This window comes from Chenopodium album, chromosome 22 (genome assembly GCF_948465745.1).
Source record: "Chenopodium album chromosome 22, dcCheAlbu1.1, whole genome shotgun sequence".
In the NCBI taxonomy this organism is placed as follows: Eukaryota; Viridiplantae; Streptophyta; class Magnoliopsida; order Caryophyllales; family Amaranthaceae; genus Chenopodium; species Chenopodium album.
Genome location: NC_137855.1, coordinates 12,972,408 through 12,999,555, shown reverse-complemented (window position 1 = coordinate 12,999,555; position 27,148 = coordinate 12,972,408). Strand labels below are relative to the sequence as shown.

Sequence of the window (27,148 nt, the reverse complement as noted above, 5' to 3'; positions counted from 1 at the left end):
ATAATAGACACCCGTAACTCATAATTCTGAAGATACAAAACCTTGTCCGCCAGATCGAGCAGGTGAATACATGTATACTCGATATAAATTAAATACTCCATAGAGCTCATTTAATTAATCAAACAAACAATTCTTAATTATGTGTGTATTTCTCTTTATTATACTCATCTAAACACAATCTACCTTTAAGAAGAAGAGGGGTTCAATAATTTGATAATATTTTGATGGGCAAAAATCCGTACCCTCATTCTGACAACGACCACTGAAGGATGGGGGCACATGCCTGCTGTCATATCAGTGCGGAAGCATCAGCAACCCAACGCACGGTCACGATTTACTGCGTACGGCTTTTCCTACGGTTCTGATTTCCCCTTTTTCCATAAACATGCACCCTCTCTTTCTCTCTCTTCTTCATTTTTTTTCAAATGAATTTGTGAAAATCTATTTATTTTTGTTAATTATTACATAAAATTAAAATTAAATACTACCAAAAATATCCTCCTCTTCTTCTCTCTTTCTTTTCCTGCTTCTTCTTCATACCCAATTTTCTCTCTCCTCTGCTCATACTACTGCCTGCTCAGGTCGACTTCTGGTCGGGTGGTTGCTCTGTAATATTGTTCTTGGTTTATTAATTAATAAAAAACCCAAAAAAATTAGGAAAAACCCAGAAAAATAAAAAAAAAGAGGGAGGTTTTTGGTTTCTGTTTGATGGGGTTTTAAGTTCATCATGCCTTGAAACTCGAGCTTTCATTGTATTAAGCTAGTTAACAAGGAAAAAAATAAATAAAATAAAATACCCTGTTTATTTAATAAGAAAAAGTGAAGAAAAATTGTTTAGTTTTGGTGATTGTTACTAATTTGATGAAGTGGGTTTTTGGTAAAAAGAGGTTTAATTAGTGGGTTTTGTAAAATTTGATGTGGGTTTGGTTTAGTTTGGTGAAATGTGGGGTTTTTGACCCAAATTTGGGGGATTTATGTAGTTTTAGGGTAGTGAAATTTGAAGTGTACTAATGAAGGAATGGAATGTGGTTGTAATTAGAAGAAAAAGGGTTTTTATGGGAAGTAAGGGTTTTGAATTATTGGATATGTTGAAGTGGGAGATTATTAAGTTATTGCATATTAGTACAGATTGTTTGAGTTAGCTTTTTACCCAGATTAGTATTAAGTGGGATATGAAGCTTTCAACTTCAGGTTTGGGTCAGCAAGGTCATGAAGGTATTGTCATAATCTGTTCTCAATTTATTAAATGTATTTTTTGTTTAATCTGAAATTTATGCATGTTTTTATGTAACTTTATTAGATTTTAGTGATTTCTAGATGTATTTATGGTTGCATAGAGATCTTTATAGGGGATATAGAAAGTGTTATTATTGTTACTGTATTTGTATTGATCATGTGTTTGAATGGGACTGTGATAGGGGGTGAGAAGAAGTGTTTGAATTCAGAACTATGGCATGCTTGTGCGGGCCCTCTTGTGTGCCTACCGACTGCCGGAAGCCGTGTTGTGTACTTCCCACAGGGTCATAGTGAGCAGGTTTGGCTGCAACCATTTATGTGGGTTTTGTGTTTGAGATAATTTGTTTGCTGCTTGTAACTTTGGTTATTGAAATTTAGGTTGCTGCTACTACCAACAGAGATGTTGATGGGCAGATACCGAATTACCCGAGTTTGCCTGCACAGTTGATCTGCCAACTTCACAATGTCACAATGCATGTTTGTCCTTCACTCCTGAACTTGAATTTTATGTTTTACTCTGATCAAAGAAGAATGTATTGCCTTTGTGGCGGAGCAAGAAGCTCTGTGTTGGAAAACAAGAGCTAGACTGAAGTTTTAAATGTTTGGGATTTCAGGCTGATGTCGAGACAGATGAAGTCTATGCTCAAATGACTTTACAGCCATTGAGTCCGGTAATTCTTGTATTATGATGGTTAAATTTGATTGAGTTGCAATGTTGCTTGATCTGCTTAATCATCTGTTTAGCAAAGCCATTAATCTCTTTATGGTTCATGTGTGCAGCAAGAGCAAAAGGACATTTATCTTCCTGCAGATTTTGGGATCCCTAGCAGGCAGCCCACCAATTACTTTTGCAAAACATTGACAGCTAGTGACACAAGTACACATGGAGGATTTTCTGTTCCTCGTCGTGCGGCTGAGAAAGTTTTCCCCCCACTGGTAACGTCTTCGGTTCCTATTATGCTCTATTTATTAAAATTTTGTCCCCTTCTTTTATCTTATAGATTTTGCTTTTAAAAATTCCTGCAGGACTATTCTCAGCAGCCACCTGCTCAAGAGCTGATTGCTAGGGATCTGCATGATGTTGAGTGGAAGTTTCGGCATATTTTTCGAGGTATATGCTTCCTGATTTTATTTAGTGTCTATAACTTGTAAGTTTGATATTTTAATAATAATTATTATCATTCAAGATGTACGGTGAGCTTCTTGTATTGTGCTTTTGAACCAAACTGTGCCAAAATCAGCAGAGAACTGTTAGCCCATTTCAACTCTTTCTTTCCTTAGAAAAGGAAATTTGAGAATTTCAATCAGTACTTCCTATAACTGACCTTAATCAACTATCTGTAAATGATATCTTAATTAGATTGTTGCTGTTTTCAATCAAGGGAAGACGGATAGAGAAAAGTGCTCATAGCCTCTTTCTTGTCCCCTGTAATTCATCAAATGAATTTCAGAAGTATAGAAACCTTTCATCATGCTTTAGCATACATGTATCTGTTAGAATAAAATTTTTTTGACGCAGTTTTGTTATGCTGCCTGAAACATTAGTCATTGCTATGTTGTGCCAGACATTGTGTTCAGCATCTGAATTGTGGGAAGGAAGAGTGGTGTATGGGTACAAGGTGTTAGACTGATAGTAGAACCGAGTAATCATGCTCTATGACGGAGCTCTAGCATAAGATCTTCGTTTGTAGCAGTTGACCTGGGATTCCTTTCATTCCTTGGGCTACAACTATATAGTGACCTGCAGTTGGAAAAATAAATAATATGTATCTTCTTTCCAAGATTAGGGCTATACTTGTGGGATTAAAATTGTCAATTTGTACCAGGGATGAAGCCAGAAAATTATTTCAACTGGGGCCAATTTTGCAAAAAGAATATGGAAGAAAAAAGTAGTTCTATGAAAAAAAAGCAAATGCTGCTTGTGAAAAATAATAAAGATAGCTAAAAATATATGTTGGTGTTGATATAACTAATAACTATTGAGATTTGATCACTAGACTCTAGTCCCCTTACATTCATAAGAGGTTCCAAAAATACACTTAACAGTTAACACTGAAGCAAAGCCCAAATTTTAGTGGTAGTATTGAAAATAATCTTATACAAATAGTGACAAGGCCTCCTTAGGCCCGAGGCAGCTCCTCCCCTTCTTGTAACTGTGATATCTGTAAAGTAGATGCCATTTTCCTGTAATTTTTGGTTGCTCCTGGCATAAGAAGGTTCTCTGATATAGGAGCAGAAAATTTATAATTACATATGTGAGTGCTTCATGTGTTAGCTATCAGCCTATCACCAGTATTGAGTGTCTCGTACATATCCACAAATGATGTGATGCTTATCTAGCCATGTTTCAATGACTTCTGCTGAACTAAATTTGATTATCATAAATGCCTCTAAGGACAAATAGTTTTTAATGGATTCTTTGTGGCGAGATCTGGTTAAGTTTTCAGATCTTCAGAGTGTGAATTTCTTCCACAAGTTTCAACTTGTTTTTTTAATTTATTTTTTTATTCAACATGTTGCTTATATGAGCATGAGTTCAAAGTTGGGGTCCAGTTTTTAATGCAAGGGGTAATATATGCAGAACTAGTATTACGACTGGTCTAGCCAGATTTGATTAGTTGAATTGATATTGGGTGGAATGTGGAATCATGCTAACAAAGTAACAAGTATATGTTAGGTGATTGGGTGCTGAATATCTTCCATTCTTTTTGGTTGTACCATCTTAATTTTCATTTTTGCCAAATGACAGTTTTGACCATCAGTATAATAGTACCTTTTAAGTATATTAATAAAATTTGTTTAAAATGATGATTTGGAAATATATATAGACATAAATGCAATGACCTTTTACTTGAAAGCTTTTGTTTTTATATACAAGTAAAAACAATATGGTCAAAGTGTGGTTTGGGAATAGTGCAGAAGTCGTGGTAAATGCTGTGTATTTAGGTCCGGCCTGAAAATTACGTGATAGTTTCATTATACATGCAAAAGCTGTTTTTCTAAGTCAAAAATCAGGTTCTTTCTTGTGTAATCACTTGGTTTTTAGGGAGATGATTATGAAACTCTCTCCTAAAGGCTAATACTTTGGGTACATCGATAACTTGATAAGTCTTGTTCTCCTATACAACTGTTACTTAGAAAAATGAAACATTGTCTTGTTCTCCTATACAGCTTCAGATTCTAATTGTACATGTAAACAGCTACCTTTTATTTTTTCTCAGAATCTGCCTTTTGTTTCCTTGTTACCATACTTATCCCATGGGATCTTATGCCTTGTCCAGTATATATAATGAACTCTCTATGTAGGATTGCTATCCATGATGTTTTCTGAGCATGTACAATATTTTTTTTCTTAAATTTTTTTTTTTTTTATGTCTATGTCATCCCATAGGCATGTTTATGTTAGCTTCCTTTAGTTTGCTAGTCTTGGCAATTTGTTCAACAACCGTTGCCAAGCAACACAATGCTTTGCTGGAGTAATTTGGAAGATCGTGATAATATTTGCTTCTACCTTTATTGAGAAAATAGTTGAGAGACTATTTCTGGAAGAACTTTCAATAATTTTACCTAGTTTGAGAAAATAGTTGAGAGACTGTTTCTGATAGAACATTCAGTAATTTGTTAAGTTATGTTCTCCAAGATTGGAGGACAGGAATGCACATCTAGTTGGTGCTTGAATTGTATATATGGTATCTGTTTCCATTTGGGTTTATTATAGTTATATTTGCTGATGCTTAATTCATCTCATGACATACCAAAAATAATTTTGTGTGTGTGTGCGTGCGTGCGTGTGTGTGTGTGTGTGTGTGTGTGTGTGTGTGTGTGTGTGTGTTTGTGTGTGTGTGTTTGTGTGTGTGTGTTTGTGTGTGTCCAGTATTCTGATACCTTGTTTGTCTTATTTGTATGACCTTCTAGTTATATCTTTATTTAACAATTCACTCTTTATTTGTCTTATTTGTATGACCTTCTAGTTATATCTTTATTTAACAATTCACTCTTTATCTTATGCAGGACAGCCCAAAAGGCACCTTCTTACTACAGGGTGGAGTGTCTTTGTCAGTGCTAAAAGGCTAGTTGCTGGAGATTCTGTTCTGTTTATATGGTAATCTAATTTTTTTTTTTTAATTCTTTTATTTTCCTTGGAGAATTCATGATTGATTAGTTGAATGCCTTAATTTTATCTGGAATTCATGGATTTACATCTGAACTTAGGAATGAGAAGAACCAACTGCTTCTGGGAATTCGCCGGGCCACTCGACCTCAAACTGTGATGCCTTCATCTGTTTTATCAAGTGACAGTATGCATATAGGACTTCTGGCAGCTGCAGCTCATGCTGCTAATACTAATAGTTGTTTTACTGTCTTCTTTAACCCAAGGTCAGTACCTTATTGTAATTGTCTTGTTCTCCTTACTCTTGGTTTTCCATGGTTGGTTTCTTGGATTTCTTTGACTATTTGGTTTTCTTTCCCCTTCTAACTCATTGTGTTTATTGTTGTTTTCAGGGCAAGCCCATCTGAGTTCATCATACCTTTGTCAAAATATGTTAAAGCTGTGTATCACACACGTGTTTCTGTGGGGATGAGATTTCGTATGCTGTTTGAGACTGAAGAATCAAGTGTTCGTCGGTATAATCCCCATACAAATTACTGATAGCTGTTGTTCTTTCCCATGAATATATGTGGATTAATCTATGGCTAGAATGAATACCTAGGGTTCTATCATCTGTGACACACCTTCCCCCGTTCTTTTATAATTGACCTGTTTCATATATCTTTTCTTGTGTGTATATCTTTAAAACGGTCAAAAGAGAGTCTGTTCAAACTGTGTGTATATCAAGTATAATAGATCGTAAGAAGTATTAAGTTCCTTGATGGTATCTTAGAATACCTCTGACATGCCTTCATTCTGAATCACTGTCACCTGGGTCATGCTTACAACAATTCAACATGTTTTTGAAATGAATAGTCTCATTTCCTGCACTTTGTGCTTTCTATGACTTGCACAAGCATCGGTTCATCCTTCCCCCCGCCACCCCCCCCCCCCCCTCTTTTTTTTTCCCTATGTGATTACTTTCAATCTCCATTCTAAAGTTCTTTATTACAATACTGTGATTATGAATTGCAAATATGTCATGATGTCTTTATGGAGAAGTATTTTCCACTGCGATTCTAAAGTATTTGTGAATCTAAACTCTATCATCTTATCTGTAGAACCATATGGCTACTTCGCTGAAAATTTGACTCCTATCATTTTATTATATGTTTGTGTTGCTCATTATAGTAATTGCTTCACTCTCATAATTTGCAGATACATGGGCACCATCACTGGTATTAGTGACTTAGATTCTGTTCGTTGGCCAAATTCTCACTGGAGATCTGTGAAGGTATCATCGATATGCAGTTTTATTCATTAGTTAATATTCTGCATCTTAACCTTGTGTTAGATTTTTACTTCCCATCCATTCATGCCCACTTCAAATATTTTTGATTGAGGAGTGAGGAAAAAAATAATTCTGCAAATTATCAAAATTGCTTGTCTCATGAAATTGATATTCTGAGTAGTTTTATACTGATTGTTGCATGCTAATGCAGAAAAGCCCCCACATCGTAACATTTTGTTGGATAGTTAAAATGGGTTTTTCCCTGTTTTTCTATATTTCAGCATCACTGTAAAAAAAAAAAAAAGTTAAATGAATTGTGCATATGGGTCTGGCAGATGACTAAACCTACTTATCTAGAGTTCATGCAAATCCTGAATTACAGTTGTGTTTGTCAACCTTTATCATAGCTCTAGCTCTCCTCATAATTTTATTAGATGATTTTTCTTTGTGCTGTCACCCTTTCTGTTACAGTTCTCAAAATCTATTGCCACTTTACCATACTTACTCTCAAAATTGACTTAGTTCTAAGTCAAAAGCTCAATTTTATTAAAAAAAAAAAAGAAAAAAAAATAGTAAAAAGCTCAATAAAACATGGTATTACCTTTCACATACAACTTGTATTAGATTATCTTATTGTGTTTCAATTCGATGATTTTGTGCAGGTTGGTTGGGATGAATCAACTGCTGGTGAGAGACAACCACGAGTGTCGTTATGGGAGATTGAGCCGTTGACAACCTTCCCCATGTATCCATCTCTTTTTCCATTAAGGCTCAAAAGACCTTGGCATGCTGGCACTTCATCATTGTCAGGTAGTAGTATTGATTTCTCTTTAACTCTTTCTTTCTAGTGTTATTTTCTCTTTTTCATTATTTGTGTGGCAACAAGAAACCTAAACAAATTTAAGTATACTACTATACTAGTAGAAGTTAGCAATGGCTGGCAGGCTGGTGGTTACAATTGATAAGAGAAAGGAAAATGGACAGACACAATTTACAAATTCTATTTGTCTTGTTTGGTGTAAGGTAATAATAGTTTAAGGACATAGTAATAAATTTTGTGTATAATGCAGAAGAAAATACTCCATTCGAATGTTCATGTTAATGTATCTCCATTTACAAGTATGCATATATCTTCTTTAGTTTTCATTATCATTCATGCCTACATATCTTTGAAGTTATGAATGGTATTGACAATTGTAAAAGAAAAATACATGTTTTACTGGTGGTGATGCATTTTTCTGACAAAATCTTACAAAATTAGCATTCCATAATTTATTACTCCTCTCACACTTCCTTGATATGGAGTATGGATGCACCAAATTGCTTTTTAAAAACACCTATTTCGTTCCCTACAATACCTTTTTGGGCACAAATTGCAGATGATGCTTTCATCATTCTTCTCTTTAGAACTTTATGTTTATGTCTGACCTAAATTCTAGATTTCTAGCCTTAATTTATTTGCTACCTTATTGTCAAAAATAACAAGGGATGGAAGGTCTAGGTGTATGGTATACCCAACTTGGCCTTAGAATTGATTTTTTTTTATAAACTTCAGAGATCTGCTGGGGAAAGAAACTAAATGCAAATACTTTCTTTAAAGTTTTCATTGGTTAATTAAAAAATCAAGTATTGTGTGTTCTTTATTGTATATTTGTAGGCTTGAAGCTAATTCTCAAGCTCATATAATGTCAAATGTAGCCTCATTGGTGCAATAGCATCAAAGTTTTACAGTTCAATGTTTTCGTATCTGGCAGTGTAAGGTTTTAGTTACAGATATCTTGATACTTTGTACTTGATATGGGCAATTAAATATTTTAAAATGAGGCATGTGGGATTGAATCCACCATTCTGAAAAGTTTATGCTACTGATCTTTCTCACACCTTTATTCGCATATAACCTATAGATATTCAGAATTCCAAACAATTTGCCTTGTGCTTCCCTTCGAATTATCTTTGGGCTTTATGGCTCTTATCCATTCCTCTTGAAGGGGAAATTATTTTTGCTAGGGTTATGGTATCTCTTCCTGTTTTAACATGGGTGGTTTTCTTCATAACTATCATAGGATCTACTGACTAATGAAAAGGCTTTGGTTAAATATTTGCCAAATTTATCTGTTTAATTTCATGTTGCAGATAATATAGATGATGCTGCGAACAGCTTAATGTGGTTGAGAGGACAAGGTGGAGAACAAGGTCTTAATTCCATGAATTTCCAATCCCTTGGAATGTTTCCTTGGATGCAGACAAGAGTTGACAATATGCTTCCACTTGGCAATCAGAACCAGCAATATCAAGCCTTGTTGTCATCCAATTTTCAAAATTTAAGAGGTGGTGGTGACGTTCTAAATCCCCAGATGATGCAATTTCAACAGCCTATGCAATACCTTCCGCAATCAACCAGTCAACTTCCCATGTTGCAACAGCAGCAACAAATGATTCATCCGTCAATTGCCCAACAGTTCATGCAAGGGCAGTCCCAAGTTTCCAAGGATAACCTTCCTCAGCGTGTTCTCCCACAGGAGTACTTCAAACATAATGAGGGACTAGCAAATCAGCAGTTATGTGGCCCTGAAGCATTTTCACTTTCGAATAATGGAATGCAAAGCAGGCAGCAACATACTATGTCATCATCACTTGGAAAAGCAGACACTAGCACTGCAAATGCTGAGCTATCCACTCATTCTCCTGTACAAAACATTATGTCGTCCACATGTACTGAAGGGATTAGTAATTTGTCTGACATGTCGAATGTAAATCATACGATGTTAAATGAACAGACATCCCAACATCCCTTAGTATCATTGAATTCGTATACACCCACTAACGCCTTTGGGGATACTGTCTCACTACCTCCATACCCTGGAAAAGAGGCTTCCTTGGAGACAGGAAATTGTAGCTTAGATGTGCAGAATCACAACGTATTTGGTGCTAATCTTGATTCTTCTGGGCTGGTGTTGCCGATGACAATGCCGACCACTTATCGTACTTCTTCAAATGATACAGATCTGTGTTCAATACCATCTGGTGCTTCAGGGTTTCAACTCTCAATGTATGGTTGTAATAGCAACTCCCCTGAGTTGCACAGTGAAGGGCAGGGTGACCTGTCAACCCCAACAAGAACATTTGTCAAGGTACATGCTCTGGATATTACAAAGAATAACTGTTTTTGCCATTTATCCATAGTATCATAGAGTAATAATAGTATTTCTTGGATTCAGGTGTATAAATCTGGATCAGTTGGGCGTTCGTTAGACATCTCCCGGTTCAGCAGTTATCATGAGCTGCGCGAGGAGCTGGGTCAGATGTTTGGAATTGAGGGAAAGCTCGATGACCCTCTGAGATCAGGCTGGCAGCTTGTATTTGTCGACAGGGAGAACGATGTGCTTCTCCTTGGAGACGATCCATGGGAGTAAGTAATCATTGTTTCCACTTATTTGATGAACACACATTTTGCTGCTAACTTCATTTATTCTAGTATTGTTGAGTCTGTTCTTTGTTGCATGCCTTATATTATGCATGATTTTTGTTGAGTTGTTCCTTGGTCTCTTGTATACCTCTATCCACCCTCGTCTTTGGTGTTAGCTTGCCGCCCTTGTTCTGCTTTCGTTTCTGTGTATTCTATTGGAATTTTTTTCATACTTTATCTGTTGAATTACTTTTCTTTTTTTATTTTCCCTGCTCTTGCTTGCTATAGATATTTGCTTCTTTCCCTTCCTGGATTTTTGTAACAAGCTACTTATAATTTTCTCTTACAGGGCATTTGTGTACAATGTCTCCTATATTAAAATACTTTCACCTGAGGATGTTCAGAAGTTGGGGAAGCACGGGACTGAGACGTACTCATAGATTTGCCGTAAGAAAGATGCAGATTGAAGTTACAGTATAGTCCTCGCTCCATGTCTACCCTCTTCCATATATCAAGCAAGTGAAGATAAAATCTTTTTATTAATTTACTACAGCATGTCCTGAGTACTACTAACTCAGCTTCTGAGAGGCATCATGCCGTAAATTCTAAACATCAAATTAGTAGCTTTTGTTCAGATACACATTTTGTAGCTCACCTGAAGTTTATATTCTGAGCTCTCGCAGGATCTATGTAGAAACTGTTATAATTCGTAGCCATTTTGGGTGAGTAAGATTTCCATGGCCAGGTTCTTAAACAACCGGTCATGAAATTGTTGTTATGATAGTAGAATTTGAGAATCTATTGCTATAATGTCGCTTTTTTTTTATGTTTCTTCCTCTAATTTCTTAAATTGTTGCGAAATATGAGTTTCATTTGCCTGCAAATTCTTACTAGCTTGAAGATGAATATATTCATCAGAAAAGTCTGCTGTTTATGTTATTTTTGATTTACTGCAGATGACAGAAAAAGATTTGGACATAATCCAGTAATTTAGGATATTGAACAGGAACTTGTCGGTATGATATCTAAAATCCTGTCCAGAATATCCAGAAAACAAGCAAATGATTACAACTAACCTTATCCAAATTTGTAATTAACTTATGCAAAGGTTGACCAATCCATTTGATAAGTCTAATTAATAGAATTATCTTAATCAATGTCATGAGTCAATATTGCTTTGACTATTGGTTGAACCAGTGCTGAAGTGTTTTCTGGTTTGCATTCAACCTAAAGATTTTTGAAATGATAGAAAAATATCAATAAAATCCTTGTGTTTGATTAATTAAGATTCATTACTATCAATTTATTTTTGTTGAGCTAAAAGTTTTATTTTTTCTGATAGGACTTCCAAATTGTGATAGTTCTCAAAATTATTTCTTTGACCAATATTAGTGTTGATGATGGATCTTAAAATTCAATTGAAAGTACTGGCATAAATAAACTTATCAATATTATTCAACAAACAATACTCTTACCCTTTTTTACTATTGATATTTTTAAATTCTTTTGAAAACTTTGTTCATTTACTCCCTCCGTGTTTTTTTAAGTGTTACACTTTCTAATTTCAGCCGTGTTTTTTAAGTGTTACACTTCCTTTTTAGGCAAAAAGCTACATTAAAATATTATATCTCTCTCCTCTCATGGTCCCCACCCAAACCCACTACTACTTTTTTTATTATATCTTTCTACTCACATTCATTACTTTTCAATAAATTATTAACCATACTATCTTTCTTTTACAATTTTTTATTACTCCAACTACCCCACTTACCTCTTATTTTATTTACTAGGGCAGCTAACCATATCTTGAAGGTTTTTTTGTTTGACTTTTAAATCACAAATTTAGTTAAATTAACAATAAGAGAAAATTTTCCTTAAAAAAAAACAATAAGAGAAAATATATAAATAACTATATTTAGGTGGTATAAAATATAAATGTTCAAGACAACTAACATTAATGAAAGCATAAAAGTACATAAATATTTTAGAGGGTATAGTTGTCTAAAAACTATTTATTAAAAATAGCATGTACATATTAATGAGGGTATGCATGTAAATACACATTTTAAAGGGTATAATTGGTATTACACTATTTATAAGAGTAGCTTTCTACTTTTTATAAGGTAGGGAAGTCAATTAAATTGCCTAAAATTATGTGTCAGTCAAACTGTAACACTTAAAAAAACACGGAGGGAGTACCTTTCTCAAAATGTGTGTCATAACAAACCTTGACCATAATTGACACAACAAACAGATGTCCCACATCCAAACTAATCTAACGAGAACATGACAATACCATAAACTAACACTCGTAAATCTTAAGAAACCCTGACCACAAACGACAGATGTCTCACATCCAAAATAATCCGGCGAGAAACATGACAATATCATAACATACACTCACAACTCTTAATTCTTAAGATACAAAACCTTCACCACCAAATCGAGCAAGTGAATACATTTATACTCGATATAAAAACTCCATAAAATTCACTTAATCAATTAAACATTCCTTGATTATGACTGTATTTCTCTTTATAATATGAATCTAAACACAACCTATTTTTAAGAAGAAGAGGGTTCAATAATTTGAGTTCAATAATAATTAGAAAATTCCGAAAAAAAGAGAGAAAATAATTAGTCATGATTATAATGTACACATATAGTAATTGAACATAGTAATAGTAGTAGATAATTTGGGTTGAAAAAGGACAAGCTGACAATATGAAATTGGGTCCCTATTATCTCACCACATATTATCACTTTCTCTGTTTTTCTTCATCACCAAAATTTGAGGAGCTCCAGCTCTCAACTCTCACTCTTCTCCCAATTTTCTAAGGTAATACTCTCACTTTCTCTCTGCTCAATACGCCACTGCTCGGTGACAACTGGTTTGGTTGGTTGTTTCGTCGATTTGGATTCTTTATAATGTTCCATAACCCCATTAGTTTCCACTTTCTTGTACTTGCTGTAATTGAAGAAACTATATATGAAATGGGGTTATGTAACAGTCAATGTATTCACACTGATATTCTATCCCATTTGTGCTCGGACCGTGTTATTATTTGTATCTTGACATATGCTTTTATACGTGCTACTGCATCCACTGTTATACTTCAGTTTATGATTTCATGTAATCAAATGTAATGAAAAGTCAAGTTATCCTGACAATAACAAATGTTCTGTGGTTTTTTCAGAGGGAAAGGAAGCATGAATGAACTGGTAGTTTAGTGTAGTCTGATCATCAGATATCTTTCTACTCTATGGCGCTTGCATCGTTGGTCATCGGAGCACGTATGCAATATGTTACTCCTGTATTCACCTGCTGCACAATGTCCTCTCCGATTGTCAAGGTGAACCCTCCAAAACTTGTGCCCTGTATTAGCAGAAGAGTGGGAGCTGTAGCAGTAATGACTTCATTATTCTTAACAACAGAAGCAATTATGAATGATAAAACTGCAAAGAGTCTTGACTTCAGAATAACAGTCCCTGACCAAACAGTTGAGGAGGCTCAGAGCGTAGTCAGAGAACACGCACAAGCGTTATTAGATGTCAAGTTGCTTTTAGACTCGGAATATTGGAGAGATGCACAACAAGAATTACGAAAGAATTCATCATACTTGAAACAAGACTTCTACACGATTATCCAGAGCAAAGAGGGCAGCGCCAGGCCTCTTCTGAGGAGGCTCTATGCTAACTTATTCAATAATGTTACCAAGGTACCGTGTTAGCAGCCTATTTGAACTTATCTAAACTTGTTGGGTCTGATTTTAATCTGTCCGAACTTATTATGTATGCATAATGCAGTTGGATTATGCTGCAAGAGACAAGGATGTTGCACGAGTCCAGGAATATTACAACAATGTTGCAGCTGCTCTGAAAGACTTTATGTCTAGAATATGAAAATTATTGCTGTAATTCTACAACCCCTTTTCTTGATATGAGTAATGGCATTTTAACCCTGTAGCTATTCTCAATCTTCCTGTGAAAGAGAGCAGAAGCACATATACTGACGTTGGAGATTATGGTGGCCTCGAAAATGTGTTCAAGTTTACATCACAAATTAATGCTTGTAAATCCGACAATTGTTAATACTACGTACATTACATTTGAGGAATGTGCAAAGATGCAATCTAATAAAGGAGAATTGCAATGGTTTGACAGCACAAATTCTATCTGTTGCTCAAAGAGATACGAATATTGAATTAGTTCTCTCATATGTTTTTTTTCACTTTAAACAACTGCTCAAGTGCGACTAGTATCACAGGGGATTTATTAGAAGCCTTAGTCTGTAAACTCATAAAGTTAACTAATGTTTACTCAAAAGTTCTGCAAGGTACAACAGAAATCTATCAAAAAGAAGATGCAAGGAAAAAGCATTGGAGTGTGTGTGTGTGCTTCGAAGCTTGCATGAAAGACCAACTTCTCAAGCAATAAGAAGCTTGACTCCGAAAGAAATTGAGCAGATCATCAGACCCAACATGGCAAAGAAACCATATTTCCTGCAAGCAAAATATAGAAACAGTTAGTTTCTAGCAGTACAATTTACTTGGAAGCAAGTCAAGCAACAGTCTCCTTTTGAAAGGAAGGGGAAATAAAACAAATATAAGATCTGACAGTTTATGAAGAAATTTGAACTCGAGACCTAAAGGAAGGCCTAGCTAATTTTTTTTACATGTAATCATCAGTTAACATACTAGGAAGTAGGAACATGACAATATTGTACTATACTACTCAGATTATGATATTTGTATTGGACAAATGCCAGCTTAAGTAAGCTAAACAAAATCAACACCAATAAGGCAACAATTAATGCCTAATATTTTTCATGATGATCTTTATCAAATGCAATTCAGAGTGGTCAGCCAATTCATGAGAATTTCTATGTTGGCTCAAAATACAGGATCAGATATCCAAATCCTCATACCTGTATGAGAATGTGGAGAGCATAATGAGTACTTGAGATATAGATATTCTCAATGCAGACTAAAAGTCTTAAATGTCATGTTCAAGTAACATACATATCCTCAATGCAGTCCTCTCACGGTAAAATAGTTCAGACCAATTTTTGACACTGAAAGTTATCCCTAGATATAGTGAAAATCAACCCTTAACATAGCAATAGTCACCCCAATCTCATAATCAGTTATTGTGCATTTGTGCGACTGTCTCACATACAAGGTGTACCCCATAAATAAACCATTGTACTTGCAGCCATGCAGAAAGATTATTTCTGTTATGCAGCTGAATATTTGAATGTGGAAACTTTAACTACCCTGACAATTCTTCACAAACATGGAGTTTAAGACATTTCAATAATTTTTTTAACAAATCAGGATGAAGAATTCCTCTTCCATTCATTTTTGGTTCTTATCTAAAACTACGTTGTCTCCAACAGAACGGTCCATAAGCCAGCCATTAAATATGGTTCAAAATTTTCAAGCCTAAAACTCGTCTCCACAAAATTCCCTACAATCTACTTCATGCAATCTAAACTTTATAAGGTGAAATTATATGGAAAGAAACAGGATAACACAGGATTAGACTATTTATCATTTTTCGATAGAACTGTTCAATAGTAAAACGTCTGATTTTTTTTTGGTACTTCATAAGGTGACATAAAGGATAATAATGTGAAAATAAATAAATAAATAAAATCAAAACTGCACCCATGTTATGAGTAACACCACATAGAGACCAACTAAGCTAACTGATATCTGCCAATTGGCTAATCAATGAGTTGCAAGCTCCTTCCTTAAGCGTGGTCACAATAAGACTTGAAACAAATCTAAAGCTTCATATAAATCAATCATACAATTGCCACATGAGTAAGCTAAATTGGTTGAACAATCAACACAAGGATCAAAACTTAAGATAAAGGACATCATAAACAAAAATCTTTTGTCTAATTGCAAATGAGCAGGCCAAAAATAAAAAAAGGTCTTCGCCAACATTATATTCATCAGCTAGCAGTGTCACATGGTAAAAGCCCTCAAATACTACCCAAACAATTCTGGCTATTCAGTTCCAAAAGTGAATTAAATAAATAGGTTGTGGTCTTGTGGAAGGTTTGAAGATCCTGCCGTTTTCTTTCTTAATTATATATATATATATATGGAAGTGCAATCGCTACACTTTTTGTCCCAAAAAGACAAAAACAAAAAATATAAATATATTTAAACAAATGTCACAATACATCCAATAAATAAATAAAATAAGCCAAGGAGATATATTGTAACCTCGTAATATAAACAATATGATGATAAAGACGGCAACGTATGCTCATAAGAATTGATATATAGTCACGTGCCATACTAGTATCCCAGACAAGCATGGATAGAGGTTATAAATTATTAAGGAGCACAAATAGTTGTGGCAAAACACATTTGATGGTTCAAAAATCCAAGTTCATGACCCAAAAGGAGTGGAACTTCTTGGGAAGAGTTGTGGAGGAAAGAAGCAAATTTTAAGGAAAGCCTAAACGAAAACAAATAAAGGTAGTGAAGAAAAATACTCGTTGACTCAAAAAGCTACTGTTACAGCAAGGGCTAATGTGAAGGCTAAGGTCAAGGCTAGTGCTCTTTGGTTTATTCTGTATCATCATTGATAAAAACAGAGCATCTTCATCTTTGAGGGGGTATATAATCAGGAGAGCTAACTTCAGTCTCACATATCTCAACAACGAAAGGTTAAAGCTCCCCTATGAAAGACTATATGAGATCAATTTGTCAAGATGTACCAACAATTCAACATACAATCAGAAAATTGAGTACAAAGCCAGTGGCAATATAGGAATTAGGAAAACTAGCAAAACTAATCGTTCCATTGTCAAATTAATGAATTGTCCTATACTTTTCCCTAGAATGGTTACCATATTACCATCGATATGTGCTTCCAAATTTACTTAGTAAATTCTTTACAAAACTGTATACAAAGGGTCAATTTTTACAAAGACACATACAACATGACTTAATACAATAATCAAAATGCATTAAAATTAAAAAAAAAAATAAAAAAAAATTGACATGATATCTGTGGAGCATGACATGTGCTTCTTTTTTCGGGCAATTATAGTGTGATCCTGAACCAAAACTCTTCTCATTCACATGTTCACCAATATCAATTTATAATGGGTTAGTTCCTAATTGTTATATCGTTACGAGTAGTTGTCTTGCCCGAGACCATACAATAATACTCCCATCCGCTAAACCATGACTTGCCCAAAAGGCTTCTACCTCAATCTCAAAATGAGACACACATGAAATGGCAAAAGAAAAGAGACATACCCAACAGTTAGACGTTTCTCAGGATCACCAGATGAGTAGCCAGTGAAGTAGAAATAGCGAGAAATAATGTAAACAACACCAAGCCCAGCACAAATACAAGGATGCCTCATTCCACCCAAAATCATCAATATGAAAAACATTGGCATCATTTCCAATGAATTCTGGTGCCCTCTCTGCAATAATCATCATTTATTTACACAGATTATGATTAATTTCTTTCTAAATAGTAGTTGATCAACATTAACACAAAACCAAAAATTCAATATTTTGTAAGAAATACCTGGACACAGTTGAAGAGTTTGGCATCCTTGCTCTCAGATTCTAATGCATATAGAGTTGGATAAAAAACCTTATACCTGGAAAAAAAAAACATAATTTTTTAAAAACAGCAAAATCCCAGAATAATTGATGTCAAAATAATCAAGATTAAAGAGCATATACTGTTAAAACACAAAATCATAATAATAAAAATTACCACAAAAATTAAGGAAAAATTAATCAAAATGCAGACGAATACTATATAACCATTAGAAAATACAAACAATATCATAGAATTAAAAACAACAAAAACCCATAATAACAGTCAAAAAAAAACATCATAAATTTAATAAAAACAAAAACCCACAACAATTGAGGTCAGAATAATCAAAATGTTAATTAGAAACAACAAAACATCACATGCAATTAAAGTCAAAATATTTAAAATGTTAATGAGCATATACTATTAATTAAAATAACAAATAGAACCCGAATCATAAAATTTAAAACAAAAAAAATCCCACAAAAAACTAATCTCAAATATTATAAAATTAAAAATGGGTGTACTTTTTTCTTGCTTTGCCGACTTGAAAAGCCATCCAAAAATTGAAGAAGCAATAGAAAACCAAAACTAAAACAACATATCCATATTCTTTAGCAAGAAATCCTTCTCCTGTTGCACCCATTTTTTCACTCATTTGACCAACAAATTTTACAATTTGACTATCTTCAAGTTTTTTTTTTTTCTGGGTTGTCGAAGATTTTCAGAGTTTCTAGTTGTATTTTTATAAGAACAATGAATTTTATGATTCCTTATATGATTGATTGAAAATTCAATAGGTGATGTAAGGGATGACGTATGGATTAGCTTTGTTTGAGATTGTAATTTTTTTTTTTTAGGTAAGGAGAAGGGCTATACCGGGCCGAAACCTCTTACAGATCCAACCCGACCCGGGTTAGCGGGCTAGACAAGGTCTACTGTAGACCCTGGTCCATATAGAATAAGTGGACCGCCAGCATAAATACAATACAAATAACGCGGCCCAAACTCGTTTCTTTCTTTCCACTCCAACAAAACTAACAGAAGATTATATATGAACATTTACTCTTTCAAAGAATAATTACAACTCAATATGCTCTCTCAAAATTCTCTCAGCGCTCGCAACTCTGACCCCCAAATACAATCAAAAAATCAATATGATCACTCAACTAAGAAGACCAAACGCAAAATTACCCACTTAATCTTTTCAAAAGACAATGGAGAAATTGTTCTTGATTCACAGGAGCAACAACAATTTCCTCCTCTGCCAAACAAGAATGGGAATTCTGCGATCCCTAACAACTTCTCCTTTAAGGATATGGTTAATTCTACCCATATGCTAGGCAATGTAGGCATTAATCAGTCAATAGAAGAAGAAGATGAGTTATCTGATGATGATGAAATGCCAGAGGGAATGGTTGATGATCCAAAATGCCCTGTTATTTTACTATCAAAAGAAGAAAAACAAAGACTAAGGCGCCCCTGGAAACACACTCTTATTATTAAGATGTTTAATAGCAAAATTGGATACATGTCTCTCATGAAAAGACTCAAGAAGAAATGGGAATTAGCTGGAGGTCTAGTCCTAACTGATATTGGACATGATTACTTCATAGCTAGGTTCTCCAATATTGCTGATTACAATCATGTCCTTACACAAGGCCCTTGGATGTTAGATGATAACTATCTCACTATCCGCAAATGGATTCCTAACTTCATCCCAGATGATGCCCCTTTGAGGTACCTCACTGCTTGGATTCGTATCCCTCACCTATCAGTAGAATATTTCGACAAGGAATTTCTACATAGTCTGGGAAGTAAGATTGGAAAGGTGGTAAGAGTAGACAATAACACTGCTCTAGCTCAACGGGGACAATTCACTAGATTGAGTGTGGAACTTGATCTCACAAAACCTCTGCTTTCGAAGTTTTGGCTGAAAGGTCATGTGTGGCGAATTCAATATGAAGGAATCCGAATGATATGCTTTCATTGCGGGAAAATTGGTCACCAGGATGACAAGTGCCCGAGCAAGGAAAAGGAATACATGGACCTTTCTGACTCTACTATCCATGAAAATCCTCAAGAGAATGCCAATGTAAAAATCATGTCAACAGTAGAGAAATAGGACTATGGGGATTGGATGGTTGTCCAGAAACCACCACCAAGGAAACGACCGCCGAGGCCGGAAAAAGGAGTACAGGCTGCGGGAAAGGATCACCAGGGAAAAAATTCAAAAATTGACCAAGGTCAAAACGGGAAAACTGGAGGTTCAAGATTTGCAATCTTGGAAACAGAGGAAAATCAGGGAAATTTTGCTAAGGATTATACTCCGTTGATAGATTTGGAAGGAAACAATTTGGAAATTTCCGCATCTCATGTGGAAACTGTTGACTTGGGAAAATCTTCCCAAAATCCAGAGGGAGTTACCAGAATTTTGAAATTCAATTCTGGAAAAGATATGATCAATTCAAAAAAGATTTCGCAATCTTTTGGAGCTAAACAAGGTCGTGATCAAAGGAAACAGAATAATTCCCTTCCCAAATCCATCCTAAAAGATAAATCAAATGAGCTGGAAATTAGTACACCTCCTAGAATTGTGCAAACTGACATAATAGGCAAAGAGAATATTCCTGGAAGTTTCCAAGCCGTAAACCAAGCTACTAATCAAGCCGTACCCCAAGCATCCAACCAAGCCAATTCTACGACCTTTCTCACTGACCTCTCCAAGCAAAAATCACTAAGCCAAATTTCTAGCTCACTCAACCATGTCTCACCTGATCCCATCACCAATCATGTTGCTAATCCCACCGGAGAAGATCATATGTGCCAACTATCCGATGGAGGATCCATACTTAGGCACAGCAAACCCCCTGACACACAAGATGATAATGGAGATTCACTCATGGCTAGCTCCGAGGATGGAAACACCAGAGCTAGTGATCACATTGAAGTTACCACATGAAATTATGCAATTGCTGAGGATCATCTCAAGTGCATATGAAGCAATTTATCCAACCTTTACTGATTTTATGAATAATACACAAAATCTCAACCTCAATACATTCCCCATTACTTGCATGGTTTGGAATGCTCAAGGTGCAGGAAGTAATGATTTCTTATCTGTTTTGAAGGAAATTATCAGAATTCACAAACCTTGTGTGTTTGCACTTGTTGAGACACATATGGGGGGAGATCAAGCCTAGAAAATTGCTTCGATCTTATCCTATAATGGTCATGTTCGAGTAGATGCCCAAGGATTTAGTGGTGGGATATGGGTGTATTGGAAACCCGAGTTAGTTACAATCGATCCGGTTGTAAAATCTAACCAATACATTACTATGACGATCTCTCGAGTGGGAGAGGTTCCTTGGTATTTTACTACAGTCTATGCTAGCCCGACCCTTCCAAACGTCAAGAACTTTGGAGAGATCTCACCAATTTTGCTGCAAACAACAACAAACCCTGGTTGCTAGCAGGGGATTTTAATGAAACAAGGTTTAATTGGGAGCGTAGTTCAAGTTGTAATGTCACTAGAAGAAGAAGTGAGAAATTCAATGACTGGGTGGAAAGCAACCAACTCATAGAAGTGGAATTCTCGGGACCTTCTCATACTTGGGCTAGGGGAAATTCTGTTGCAACTAGGAGAAGTGCAAGACTTGATCGTGCTCTCTGTAACTCGGATTGGAGTTTAAACTTTGACAAGGCTAGAGTTAAACACCTCCCTGCTCTTCAATCGGATCACTGCCCTATTCTTATCTCCTCTAATGGGTTTGCTCCTTTGGACTCCTTGGATCGTCCCTTTCGCTTCCAAGCTGCTTGGTTATCCCACGAAAAATTTTCTGAGTTCCTCCATGATAAATGGGATTCGAACACTCCTCTCATTCCTCTGCTGCACTCTTTCTCTGAAGACCTTCAATCTTGGAATAGGGAGGTTTTTCACAACATCTTTCGTGAAAAAAGGAGATTGATGGCTCGAATCAATGGTGTCCAGACTTCGCTCTCAACTAGACGTGACTCGGGGTTGATTAAATTGGAAGCGAAATTGCGCAAAGAGCTTGATGTAGTACTTCAACAAGAAGAATTACTCTGGTATCAAAAAGCCAGAGTAGATTGGCTGCAACATGGTGATAGGAACACAACGTTTTTCCATCTTAGTACTATTGTTCGGAGGTGGAAGAATAGAATTGTGGCAATAAAACAGCAAGATGGTCAATGGACTCATGATAAGGAGCAAGTCAAGACTTTGGTATCAGGTTACTTCCAAAATTTATTCACTGATGATGGTATTGAGTGTGAATATGACATCCCTTCGGGGGTTTGCACTGTATTGTCTATTGCTGATCGAAATAAACTGAGCAGACCCTACACTCGCAGTGACATTGATCTGGTGATAAAGATATGGGGTCCCTCAAAGCCCCAGGTCCCGATGGTTTTCAAGCACTATTCTACCAGAAAAATTGGGAGGTAGTTGCTCCTAAGGTATATGAGATGGTGCTTTCGGTGCTAGAAGGTAAAGGCTTACCTGATTCTTTGAATGAAACTTACTTAGTTCTCATCCCTAAAATTGATAATCCAGAACTCCCATCTCAATTCCGACCCATAGGATTGTGCAATGTTTCATATAAAATAATCACTAAGGCTATAGTAAATCGTCTCAAGCCTTTACTGCCTTTGGTTATTTCGCAATCCCAGTCAAGTTTTGTTCCAGGCCGGCAAATAACTGACAATATAGTTATTGTGCAAGAAGTGCTACACACAATGAAGAGAAAAAGGAGTGGCAAGGGGTATATGACTATTAAGATCGACTTCGAAAAGGCGTATGATCGCCTCAAGTGGAACTTTATACGAGATACCCTCCTAGAGATGAATTTCCCAGATTTGATGATTGAAGTGATAATGCAATGTGTCACCTCTCCCACAATGCAAGTCCTATGGAATGGGGAAAAGACGACACCTTTCTCTCCCTCTCGTGGCATTCGACAAGGAGACCCCCTATCACCATATTTGTTCGTTCTTTGCATGGAGCGTTTAAATCAAGTAATTGAGGAGGCAATCTTTAATGGGAGGTGGAAACCAATTTATGCTAGTAGAGGTGGACCGCTACTATCAAATTTATTTTTCGCCGACGATTTGATTCTATTTGCAGAGGCTTCCCTAGAACAAGCCACGGTGGTCAGAGATTGCTTGGAGCGTTTTTGTGCAGCTTCGGGTCAGAAAGTTTCTCTACAAAAATCAAGAGTATATTATTCTTCCAATGTGACAGAACAACGTCAGCTTGATATCAATGCAGTGCTGGGAATGGAGTCAACTCAGGACTTGGGGTTATACTTAGGGATGCCTACAATTACAAGCCGAGTCACAAAGGAAACCTATGCTCACCTTTGTGAGAAAATTGACAGGAGGCTTACGGGGTGGAAAACCAAGTATCTCTCACTTGCGGGTAGAATAACTTTGGCAAAATCCACTCTTACTTCTATTGCTAATTACTCTATGCAGACAGCAAAGATCCCTCGTCTGATATGTGACAATATTGATAGAAAGGCAAGGCGTTTCATTTGGGGAGGGGATGAGGAGAGAGCTCGAATTCATCTTATCTCTTGGGAAACACTGCAACTTCCTAGAAATAAGGGTGGCATTGGAATTAGATCGGCTCGTCAAGCCAATTCGGCTTTCCTTACAAAGTTGGGGTGGAGGGTGCTTACGGAGCCAAATTCTTTGTGGTCTCGTGTTCTTCGATACAAGTATTGTAAGGGAAGGTGTGATATCGACATGTTTGAACCATCCTCAAACATGTCGAATGTTTGGAGGGGAATTACAGAAAATGCTAAGTGGGTTGCAAAGGGGTCTGCTGTTGCTATTGGAGATGGGAAGCGCACGCTTTTTTGGGATCATTGCTGGGCTTCTGAGGTGCCACTTCGAGAGCTCACAATCAGCAACATTCCTGAAGTGTTAGATGGAGCAACTGTCGAGGAACTTTGGGAACCAGGGGCAGGGTGGAAATGGGATAGCTTTGCAGATTTGCTCCCACCAAATGCCCTTCAACTCATAGCAGCTCACAAGGTAATGGAAAATTCTAATTTGGGGGATCTCCGCTACTAGAAAGGATCAAAAACAGGGGGCTTCTCTATCAAATATGCTCTGTCTATAATGAAAAATGATGAGCATATTGAAAAGGACCCCAAATGGGACTTAGCATGGACTGCTCCAGTTCAGCAACGAATCCGTGTCTTTCTTTGGCTAATGCTGCACAACAGGGTTCTCTGTAATGCTAATAAGCTTCTAAGGCACCTCACTGATGACCCTAGATGCTTGAGATGTACACAAAATCATGAAGAAACGCTGCTGCATTTATTTCGTGACTGCCCCATAGCAAGAAGCATCTGGAGAAGTGTAGGTGGGACTGCATTTTATCCATCTTTTTACCAGGGAGATTTGCAGAGATGGATCACTCGTAATCTCAAAGCTGATGGCCTGATTTTTTCTGAAAAATGGTCGACTACTTTTGCTGTCACATTATGGTGGATATGGAAATGGCGAAACTTTGCAACATTTGGTAGAAATGCTGAAATCCCAGTTGACACTGGTGGGTACTTGAAAGCCAAAGTTGAAGAAACTTGGAAGGCATTTATGGGGGAAGATGAATCTGATGTGCTTAACTCCCACATTTCTGCCAGAAGGGAAGTGCTTATTTGCTGGAAAGCCCCCCCATTTGGATGGGTTGCCTTGAATACGGATGTTGCAGCACGTGGATCACCCGGGCTGGCTGGTGGAGGAGGGGTATTAAGAGACTGCAGAGGTGTTTTCATCAGGGGATTTGCTGCAAACTTTGGTCGCTGCAATGCTTACAGAGCTGAGGTTTTAGCTCTGGAACTGGGACTTCGACTAGCACAACAGCAAGGCATAACCAAGCTAGTACTTCAGATGGATAACAAGGCCTGTATTGAAGCTCTTCTAAATGATCAACTTCTAGGTGGAGAATGTGTCCACTTGCTGAGTGTTTGCAGAAACATCATCAGCTCCTTTGGTAGTAATATTAGTATTTTTCATTGTTATAGAGAGGGTAATAAAGTAGCCGATAGGTTGGCTAATGTAGGTGTCGTCCGAATTGAGGGAACCATGTATTTTGATACCCCCCGATCGAAATACGTGAGACCCTTAGGGAGGACTATTTAGGAGTTACTACTCCTCGTTTTATTATTTAATTTTAGTTTGTATTGGGCTTGGCCCTCCTTTGCACCAAAAAAAAAACATTTACTCTTTCAAATGCTGAAAAACTCTCGTTTCTCTCTCCTCTGCAAATTCGAGAATAGCCATGGATGAAATTAAAAGCAAGAAACCAATGCAGAAAGGTAAATAAAATTTCTGAACTTAAAATTTCTTTAAAATTCTTTGAATTTGCAATCAACCATTAACTAAATTTCTTCATTAGTTAAATTTTTGCAATTTGTATATAATTTAAAACATTTTTCACATTTTTTAGAGACCCAAACATTTTTCTACTAGTAGAGATGAAGATGAATTGTTGAAGCCAATCAAATCAATTTCAAGGCGTGCAGTGGTACATTGCAATTGTTCGGATATTTTTACTAAATGTTTAAAATTTGCGATGTTCAGATTTTTTTTACTAAATGTTCAAAAGTAAATGCGTGATATATTGCGATTGTTCATATATTTTTAATAAATGTTCAAAATTTTCGAAGTTCAGTTCGGATATTTTTACTAAATGTTCAAAATTTGCATTCGTCCAGATTATTTTACCATATGTTCAAAAGTATAGGCATGGTAAATGCAATTTTTTTTCGATATTTTTACTAATAGATGTTTAAAATTTTCGATGTTCAGTTCGGATTTTTTTTTACTAAATGTTCAAAATTTGCAATCGTTCAGATTTTTTTACTAAATGTTCAAAAGTATAGGCGTGGCACATTGCGTTTGTTCAGATACTTTTACTAAATGTTCAAAAATTTTAATGTTCAGTTCAAATTTTTTTACTAAATGTTCAAAATTTGCAATCTTTCAGATTTATTTTACTAGATGTTCAAAATTATGGGCGCAGTACATTGCAATTGTTCAAATATTTTTAGTAAATGCTCAAAATTTTCAATGTTCAGTTCGGATTATTTTACTAAATGTTCAAAATTTGCAATCATTCAGATTTTTTTACCAAATGTTCAAAAGTATAGACGTGGTACATATAACTAATTTTGAAACAATCAATTAATACAAATTAATAAAATGATCAAATTAATCGATCAAATTAATGAGAACAATCAAATACATCAATTAATCGATCATAATGGCTTGAAATCGATCATAATCGGTTGAAATCGATAGGATTAGCTTCAACAATTTCAAATAAATTTAAAACAAGGATTAAATCCACGAATTCATCTCAAATACAAAAACTAAATCAATATTGATCACAATGAATTCAGAAACCTTGATTGATCTCTTTGGAAATTTCGACGATCTCCATCAGGTTAAGTACAACAAATCAATGGAAAAAATTAAGGAAAAAAAATAAAGAACAGAGGAGAGAGAAGAATAAGAATTTGTAAAAAATATTATAATAGAGAAAGAAATTAACAGAATCAGATTAAATTTCTTTCAAAAAAAAAAAAAAAAAAAAAGAAAAGAATCAGATTTAAATGGGAAAGAGAAGTAAAGAAGGAAAAAAAAAAAAAAAAAAAAAGAAGAAGAAGAAGGAAAATGGCGGGTTGAGGAGAAGAAAGTGAAGCTGCATAGAGTAGGCCGCGTAAAATTGAGTGGTCCATATAGAATAGGTGGACCAGGGTCCATAGAAGAATTTGTAAATTTGAGAGTGGGGGGGAAGGGTAAGGGAATCCCCACCCCAAATTGCCTCTAGTGGGGTTTGATCCCACAACCTTTTGGTTGTAAGGTGACAAACTTACCACTAGACCAAGCTTAATTTGGTAAAAACCTCTTGTGTTTGAGATTGTAATTGTTCTTCAATTTCTGCCTTATTTCTAAATACGAGTGCTGATTAACAGAAGCTTAGACAGAGCGGGTCTTTGTACGGGTTCTAGAACTTTCCTATGAACTTGGTCTATTTTTTCAATGTTGGAGTACTTTTGTGGAGAAAATCAAAGTTTGTGTACTTGATTTACAATAAACATTGACAATTTCGTAAATAAATGAATAATTTTCATTAAATGTGGACGCTATCATTAATTCATGATTGATTTATTACGAATTTGTTATGTTGACAAAAATTAGTTTTATGAAATAATTACAAAATTGTCTTATGATAACCAAATCATCAACTAAATACCCTTGGGAATTCTCTACTTTTCTTCCATTCCCTTTATTTGCGATTTTTCTTTTTTCATGAGCTCTTATGTTTGCAATTGAGTACAAACTAATGTGATTATTTAAAAAATTAGTTTGCGCAAATGATATTTTAACTTATTTTATCTAATAAGAGACATTAAAATAAATGATTATAGTGTGAACTTATATGATTAAATTGTGGATGATCGACTAGGTTAGGTGGTTTAAGACTTGAGTGGTAGTACTCAAG

The 27,148-nt window shown here is 35.7% G+C and overlaps 3 protein-coding genes across 5 annotated transcripts; 2 read left to right on the top strand and 1 right to left on the bottom strand.

The window, feature by feature from the left end:
- Nucleotides 1–457: 457 nt before the first annotated feature.
- Nucleotides 458–10,824, top strand: LOC145606271 (auxin response factor 8-like). Of its 2 annotated transcripts, none has more exons than XM_081662297.1 (14): nt 458–1,215; nt 1,419–1,534; nt 1,615–1,713; nt 1,851–1,907; nt 2,017–2,172; nt 2,263–2,347; nt 5,248–5,338; nt 5,449–5,613; nt 5,740–5,862; nt 6,545–6,620; nt 7,280–7,430; nt 8,751–9,748; nt 9,836–10,026; nt 10,373–10,824. In XM_081662297.1, exons 1-14 carry the CDS (start codon nt 1,173–1,175, stop codon nt 10,461–10,463), a joined length of 2,442 nt encoding a protein of 813 aa, XP_081518423.1. In that variant the 5' UTR covers nt 458–1,172; the 3' UTR covers nt 10,464–10,824. The 2 variants fall into 2 exon arrangements, with proteins under 2 accessions (XP_081518423.1, XP_081518424.1); XM_081662298.1 differs by having other exon boundaries at nt 459–1,215; nt 7,280–7,427.
- A 1,961-nt stretch (nt 10,825–12,785) lies between these two features.
- LOC145605594 (psbQ-like protein 3, chloroplastic) lies at nt 12,786–14,000 on the top strand. 2 transcript variants are annotated; one of them, XM_081661666.1, is made up of 3 exons: nt 12,786–12,862; nt 13,221–13,742; nt 13,831–14,000. In XM_081661666.1, the coding sequence occupies exons 2-3, from the start codon at nt 13,287–13,289 to the stop codon at nt 13,924–13,926; spliced, it is 552 nt and encodes a 183-aa protein (XP_081517792.1). In that variant the 5' UTR covers nt 12,786–12,862; nt 13,221–13,286; the 3' UTR covers nt 13,927–14,000. The 2 variants fall into 2 exon arrangements, with proteins under 2 accessions (XP_081517792.1, XP_081517793.1); XM_081661667.1 differs by lacking the exon at nt 12,786–12,862 and having other exon boundaries at nt 13,001–13,742.
- A 200-nt stretch (nt 14,001–14,200) lies between these two features.
- Nucleotides 14,201–18,309, bottom strand: LOC145605595 (uncharacterized). The gene is made up of 4 exons (XM_081661668.1): nt 18,135–18,309; nt 17,590–17,665; nt 17,310–17,482; nt 14,201–14,525 (listed from the first exon to the last, which is right to left on the bottom strand). Exons 1-4 carry the CDS (start codon nt 18,263–18,265, stop codon nt 14,450–14,452), a joined length of 456 nt encoding a protein of 151 aa, XP_081517794.1. The 5' UTR covers nt 18,266–18,309; the 3' UTR covers nt 14,201–14,449.
- Nucleotides 18,310–27,148: the final 8,839 nt, after the last annotated feature.